We start from the raw sequence: 7811 nt of genomic DNA, 5'->3' as shown, positions 1-7811 counted from the left end.
ATGTCTACAATAAGAAACAGTGACAGAAGATGAGAAAGAAAAGCAGTATTTTAATCAATTAATGAAACAAAAAGTACAAAATAATTTATAATCATCATGACAACTGCTGGTGTTAATAATGAGAGTCTTCTCCAGTGCAGCAGCGGTTCATTGATTTTTGATTGCTGGATGTTTGGTTTGACAAACAACGGAATCGTCACTCTGATTAATACGAGTGTAACACAAATTATTACCCTTTAAGCATTTGTGCAACTTGCAGCTTTATTCTTTGTGTGCAGAAACAGACAAGTGTCATATTTTCACTGAATTAGTAAAAAGCTCCATGTTTCAACAATGTAGCTGCAGTCTGATAGAAAGGGAGTCAGGAAACAGATTAAATGTAATTAAACCTTTATTAAGAAACTCATTGCCAAATTTATTATCCAAACAGTTCATCAGTGTGAAAAGGAACCAGCAGATCAAAATCTGAATAAAATCTAGAGGGAAGAATGACAACTGGGATAAGTAACAGGTGAGACCACTTAGCTGAGTGGAAACAGAAAGCAGAAGAAATAAAATGATCAGTAAATAGAATATAACTGAGTACTAGAGAGATTGTGTTGATAAAACAGGAGTGAAGAGCAAAACAGGAAGTAAAGTAGTTCACTAAAGGAACCAGACTGCCAAAATAAAACATTTACTGAGGTCTACAATTAGTCATGGAAATAAAAGCAGAATTAAAAAGTGGTATAAAAATGGTAAATGTTTTTTACTCTTTTTTTTTTTTAACAACCGTGAAACATCATCACTGGAGAATGATTATCCTTCAAATGTCACAACGTCTTTCTCATAGTGCACAGGTAAGGTTGTTAGGATCTGTGTAGTTTCTGTCTGTCTAGTCCTGTTTTCCCCTGAGTCTCTGTCTTGATTGATCCCAGCTGTGTGTCGTTCCTGTGATTACCCTCCCAGTGTATTTAGTCCCACCTGTTGTCAGTGTTCCTTGTCGTGTCTCACGTCTGTCTGTTCCTGTTCTGCCAGTGATTTTCTGTTGTTCCTCCTGGTTTATCATTAAATTATCATCTTTTCATCATGACTACCTGGGTTCCCCGGCGTCTCTCTCACCGCTCTCCTCGATACATCATGACAGGTTTTGCATTTCATCACAATTCTTGCGGTGCGCTGCTGTCCTGTGTACTGACATGGACCTTTTTTGGCTTTTTTCATGTGTTTACAAACAACAACTTCGAAATCTCGTTCACTCCTGGTCAAATGATTCTCACTCATATATTCTCCCTGGTCCCTGCACACGGCCACCACGTCTTCCTCCTTCTCAGCGATGAACGTGTGTTTCTCCTTGCAGCTCTTGTTGTTGATGGTCCTCCGTTTCATCTCCGACGTGCAGGCAGTCGCATCCATCCCCTCGGCTATGTGCTGCCTTTTGAACAGCTCGTAATCCTCTTCCAGAACTGGTTTCAGTTCCGGTTCGGAGCCGTTTGTTTTCTCTGACGTGCCGAACGCAGCGACCTGCAGCTGCAGGAAAGACGCCAGCAGGAAAACGGGCGGTACCCTCATTGTTGGCCCCCGGAGTAACAGGAACATTTATTCATGACCTCAACATGTTAACAGTTATTGTAAAGTTGACATTTGGTTAGGAATAAAAACGTATTATGACTCCAATTCCACTTTTAAACTTGACAAATTTGCAATCTCTGCACAAAATCTTTCTGTTAACAGTTTAATTGTAAATTCAGAAAAAAAGATGGTTCACAGCCTCAGCTGACCTGACTGGGCTTGAGCTACTTTGCAAACAGGAATCAAGAAACTTAGTTTTGAATATTTTACCTGAATTAAAGAAAGGTCCAGTCAGACGAAAAAGGAAACAGTGGAAGAAGAAAATCTTCTGTTTTCAGACATCAAAGTGAACTGTGACTTCAGCAGCCAGACTCTTTCATTTATCCTCTTTCTGCTCATTAAATATGTCCAAGAATCTGGGGGAGGTTTCTAACTAACCAATACATGTGTTGTGGTTTTCGTGTGCTACCAAATAAGGATGTACCTGTGAGGTTTCTCAAACCCCTCATAGCGAATAATTAAATTAAAAACAATTGATTGGTTGTATGACAATAATCAATATTCATTGTGAAAAGACAATATTGAGTCACTTGTGCCAGAGGCTCGATGTCTGTGTCAGAATGAAGACGGGTAAATTCACCAACGATGTTAAGGCAACTAAATGTACAAATAAAATCCGAACACCTTCAAATGTAATCAATTAAAATAAAATAAAAATAAAGTTTTTATCTTTTTAAATCACGTTTTAAAAGGAAAGCGAGATTTGTAAGAAACCATGTCGGTAACTACTTCTTGCAGAAAATAGACTTGTGGAAAACAGACGTGGTGAACCACAAACACTGAGCCTCAGGTCGCTTCCTACTCAATATTACATGAAAGTCGAAGCTGCTAATATGCTGGGGGGGAAAAAACTGCATCCATCATCTTTTATCTATCAGATCCCAGCAGGTTTCTGTCTCTTTTAATTATTTCAAGCAGAATTTCTATTGCATAACTAGACAACAACCCATAAAGACTATCCTGTGAATTCTCAACCTTTAAATTCCTTATTTTCTTTGTCTCGCTGAGTAGAAGGACCACAAAACCTCTGATGCATCAGCAGAAACACATGCAAGATGAAACATGTGATCTCTGACTGCGTCTAAGAACCTTAGCATGAAAAATTGTTAGTGATGTGCTGTTAAATGTTTTATATCTTTGAACATGAATGACTGCAGTTCGGTTTTTAATGTATGTGAGATGAACTTCGGAGCAGCGCTGGGTTTGTGGTTCTGGCCAAACAAAATGTCACTTGATGTGTCGGACAAGATGAGTCACCACAGATTTCTAAAATGCAGCCGTCTTTGTTAAAAGTTCAGAATGTTTAGAGGAAAGTTAAGCTCACCCTCCTAGCAACTAATCATTTTTGATAAGTATCTACGATAGAAAATTTGTCATATTCAAATTATTTTATTTATTTTGTTCATGTTTTAGAATGAAGAAAAACACAAAAAGTTTCACACATTTCCCACCACATTTTGTAGAAAACAATGTGTAGAAATACAGATCTGCATGAATATTGTTTTTAGTCTCATTCTGTCATGCAAACTCAGCTGAACAATTCAATTAAAAACTGGAAACCTGTTGAAACCTACATTTTTATGATATCTATATTTAAAAAAGCATTAGTTGATTCTTTATCGCCGTCACATCTGCAGTCTTTCTTGCATCTATGACAACCATAACAGGTCCATGAGATAATACTGAGATAATAAATAATATTTCTGTCAAAAGAAAAATCCATTGGACATCATGTAAGGAAACAAACAACGGAACGTTTGATGCCACCAAAATCGATACTCATAACGCAAAATGAATATCTCAACACCGTTGGTCACTGAGTGTATGCATAACATAGTAGCAATACATAATATTTGTATTCAACCATGCAGCTAAAGGTAAATGACAAAATCCAGTTGAGTAACTATGATTGAAGGCAGAGGGGAAACAAACATGGTGGACCTGAAACAACAGGAATAAAGCCTTATTTTATTCCCAATTCAAACAGAGTTAGTTCTTGTATATTTATTTTTATAAGCAGTTTTCTTATGAGTTGGTGGAAAGTTTAGACTGAGGACCACAAAACCACAGACACGTCAGCAGCAGCGCTGATGGAAGACCTGATGGAATCATTCAAAGTCCAGACATATCGTCTTAGTCACCATCTAAGCAGCTTAACATTAATATATATATATAGATTTTTTTTTACTGATATGCTGTTAAACGTTTTACACCTTTTAATAAAGATGATTAATTGTTAGTAGCGCATGGTGGCTCATCTTCTTTGACACACCAAGTGACTTTTTGTTTGACCAGAACCACAAACCTAGTGCTGTTCACACCTGACAAGAACTAGTCCAAAGTTCATTTCCCACACATTAGAGACTGAACAAAACAGACAAATTTAAACTACTGGCAGACCTCAAATACATTAAATTAAAAATGCTTAATTTGTTTACTGTGTTTTTTTTTTTTTTTTTTTTTTTACATTTTACCTGCTCAACATTAAGCATATTTTTAAATATGAAATCTGTATAACATAAAACAGACTTCAGAATGACGCCTTATGAAAAGAGAAACAGGCAACTTCCAAATGTTTTGGGTCATCTTGCTTTCTGTTTTGTTGTTCAATGTTTTATGATCTTTGGCTCGTGGTCAGGGGCCGAGCAAATCATGTAAAAGGCCACAAATGGCCCCCGTTCCACACTTTTTGAAACCCATGTGATACAATAACAGTAAAAACAATCTGTGAGGCAGTAAATGTGTTATACCAAGTTAATTTATTTATTTATTTTTTTTTGCATAAAGTGATACAAGCACTTTTTTTGTATAATGCACAAGAAATTGAAGCAGTAGGCATTTCAAGAGCAGATAGACGTATGTGGAGCATCACTTTTTTTAAACGCTTCAGGCCACAAAGCTCTGCAATGTTCAGAGAAGAATTATTCTGCAACGTCTAAAATGTTCTCTGCATATTGAACAGGAACACCTGAGCACTGAACCAACACAAATCTGTTTCTGTGCAGCTTCCCCTCATATTCACATTGGGGTTTCCGGGCACCTTTAGTCAACGTACAAACGACGACACTGAACTGTCTTTTACTTTTCGTCAGATGACTTTCATGCAGATAATCTCCTTCACCCTCACAGATGGATTTCACCTCGTTTGGATCAGCAAGGATGAACGTGTTCGTCGCCTTGCAGCCGTTGTCTTTGCCGTAGATATTTTTCTGTTTTATCACTGCCGTGCATTTCTGCAAAGTCATTTTCTTATCGATGTGCTGTACCTTAAACTTATTGTAGCGCTCAAATGTTACTTTTCCCGGTTCAAAAGTCTTGGTTTCGTTCAATGGCTTGGAGAGGCCGAACTCCAGCAGCAGCAAACAGAGAAACAGGCGACCAGGCAGGGTCTTCATGCTGCTCTGATGATGGGAAAGAAAAACATTTTGAGGGAATTTAGTAAGTCTATAGAGAGCCACAGCACCCAAATGAAAAATCCTCCAAATTTTAAGTCCAAACTCTTGTATTTATTGCGTGGTGCTGATAAATGTTGCTGGTAATTCAAAACATTAATTGAATTTTCATTTGAAGTAGAAAAATTAGAGACAAATTCTATTTATGTATGATTTTAAAACTACATCTACAAAAATTATGATATTTTATCACAAGAGAAGAAAGTAGAAAGTAGCTTTTACAAACAAGGTGTAGAAATAAGTGTTACTTTACCTCTCAGAAGACAAAAAGACAAGAGAAGGAGAAAGTCGTCTGGTTTTCCAGATGTCGGTTTGGCCTGACTTCAGTCCAATCAGCTTATAAAGGAGGGCTTCTCTCAGTAACTTTTCCATTTTGTACTATATAAAGACACAAGTGACTGAATGTTACACCAAAGTTAATATTCATAATGTGGGAATTAACTTCTCAAACATCATAGGTCACATGAAAACGTCACGTATCATTTGCATTCAGCCACACAGCTAAAAATAATTCAGCTGAGCAACAATCTGAGAAGGTAAAGAAGGAAAAAACATGGCTGACCACAAACAAGAACACCTGAACGTTTTTTACACTTTGGTTTAAAAAGGAAACTGAAGAGGAGCAAATGTGACTTTATTCACATCTCAAAATATTACATGACTCACGATCATTGTGTTTTTATTGATGTTAACATTAATCAGAAACTGCCAAAAATAATATTTCCAATCCAAGCAGTTACTTTTTTTTCTTGGTTGCTTCTGACATATAGCCAGTCTTCTTATGAATTGGTGGGAGGTTTGAACTGTGAGAACCACAAAACCACTGATGCATCAGCAGCTACATGTGCAAGAGCAGACGCAGATGTGCAGAGAAAGTGAAGATTGTATATTATATTTGTATAAGCTCAAATACATCTTCTCAGTAAAACTGCTCCTCTTGAAGATGGAGGTCAGCAGTTGTTTTCCTTTCCAGCAACTTAAAATTCGAAAATTTGAAATCAGATTTTAGAAAAATAAATTATTTTTGCTAAATTCCATGAGACAAATATGAAAAATAAAGCAATTTAAGATCAGAGGGAAATTATCATTGCTTTGGGAGCCAAAGGAAGAAAAATTCCCCAAAGAGTTGTAATTCACAAAAAGAAAACCCTGCCGGTAGCAAAGTGCATAAAAAACATATATCAAACATTTTTTTCAACTTATCACCTTTTAATTTTGATTTAAAACATAAACTATATCTGAACATGTAAAAACTGTATTCTTATACCATCTATAGACTTAGCAAATTTTTATTCCACATTTCTAGAGCAGTCCCACAAGTAACAACTCTGGAAATACAAAAGATTAGACAACAGCAACACAAAACAGTGTTTTCCGGTTGTTGTATTCTTGACAAAGTGACCACTAGATGTCGCAGTTTCACTCTTGCTCTTGCAGAGAAAAGTGAAAGTGTTTTATTTGACATGAATTTAGAGCAACGGTGTGCAGTTCTGTGTTTTGTTGTTCTGTAGTTTCTTTACAGAGGTGAAAGAAACTTCATATTCTTTCTTTTAATGTTTCATTTTTTTATTTAAATAAAGTTAACATTATTTGATGCACATCAATTTCTTTTCTACATCTAAATAATTGATAAGAAAATAGCATCAGTTCTTAGTTGATATTAGTTTGTTTTCAGGACAAGAAAAAAATCAGAAACATGTTCAGTTCACCTCAGTCTCAACTGATTTAAACTAACAAAAACAACCGAATACAACAATACAAATATTGGAGCCCAGATAAGATTAGATTTTGATGGGGAGAAATATTTCAGTCGTATAAAAATGAAAAAAACAACAACAACATAGAGATAAAAATAAAAAACGAGCAGAACAACAGAGCAATGAACCCTGATCAACAATCAGAGAGAATCTACTTTGGTTTACAGAACTCTGCAGAGTCTCCATAATATCCAACCTGAATTCCAGCCAGCAGCGGCTGAGTGAATGTGGTCTGGACTCTGTGGAGGAGAGTCATGGTTTCAGAGATGCTGTAGAAGGACAGAAGACCTGCTGTGTGATCCAGGAACACTCCGACTCTGGAGGAACCTGGACCTGAAACAGAGGTCCAAACGTTGTTGTGACCAAATTTAAAATTGTTTTGGGAACACTCTAATGCCCAAGATTTATCATTACGTCCAAATCTACATTCATTCCCAATTCCTACTCTGCCAATGTTCTTGTATGCGACTGCTACAGAAACTTCTATCCCGCTCCACTCCACCTCCCAGTAACAACGTCCAGTCAGACTCTCTCTACTCAGAACCTGAAACCATCCAGTGAATCTGTCTGGATGACTAGAATAAAACTGATCCTGATTCATCCATGTCACCTTCCTGTTCCCCTCTGATAGTACCAGCCGTCTGAATGCTGTGTTTGGATCCATAGTGATTTCACATGAATATCTTAAGAATCCAGCTCTGCTCTTTGGTTCTGGTTCTGACAGTAGAACATCCACCTCAGTGACCTTCAGTGAGATGTTTGTCCATGAGTCTCTCAGGACGTCCTGTAGTTCATCTATAAGCTCTGACACAGCTGCTGTCACGTCCTCAAAGTGTCTCAGAGGACAGATGTTGATGCTGGATGAGTGAGTTGACTCACTGAGTGCTGGCAGTGAGGGGTAGTTGTGTAGAAACTGGTAGTGATCCTCTGTGTGTGAGAGCTGCTCCAGCTCAGCGTCTTTCCTCTTCAGCTCACTGATCTCCTGCTCCAG

The 7811-nt window shown here is 37.3% G+C and overlaps 2 protein-coding genes across 2 annotated transcripts; both read right to left on the bottom strand.

The window, feature by feature from the left end:
* Positions 1 to 1101: 1101 nt before the first annotated feature.
* LOC106941951 (angiogenin-2-like) lies at positions 1102 to 1917 on the bottom strand (the record flags this gene model as incomplete). Its single annotated transcript, XM_015025109.1, has 2 exons — positions 1822 to 1917; positions 1102 to 1560 (listed from the first exon to the last, which is right to left on the bottom strand). A coding segment is annotated over exon 2 (450 nt), but the record flags the coding sequence as incomplete, so codon positions are not given.
* A 2453-nt stretch (positions 1918 to 4370) lies between these two features.
* LOC106941950 (ribonuclease-like 3) lies at positions 4371 to 6141 on the bottom strand. The gene is made up of 2 exons (XM_015025107.1): positions 5317 to 6141; positions 4371 to 5007 (listed from the first exon to the last, which is right to left on the bottom strand). The coding sequence occupies exons 1-2, from the start codon at positions 5433 to 5435 to the stop codon at positions 4533 to 4535; spliced, it is 594 nt and encodes a 197-aa protein (XP_014880593.1). The 5' UTR covers positions 5436 to 6141; the 3' UTR covers positions 4371 to 4532.
* Between the last annotated feature and the right edge of the window lie 1670 nt (positions 6142 to 7811).

This window comes from Poecilia latipinna, unplaced genomic scaffold, assembly GCF_001443285.1.
Source record: "Poecilia latipinna isolate Pla-1442-1.1 unplaced genomic scaffold, P_latipinna-1.0 Scaffold3953, whole genome shotgun sequence".
Taxonomy (NCBI): domain Eukaryota; kingdom Metazoa; phylum Chordata; class Actinopteri; order Cyprinodontiformes; family Poeciliidae; genus Poecilia; species Poecilia latipinna.
Note: the sequence above shows the minus strand (reverse complement) of the source record. Positions and strands in the feature narration are given on the sequence as shown.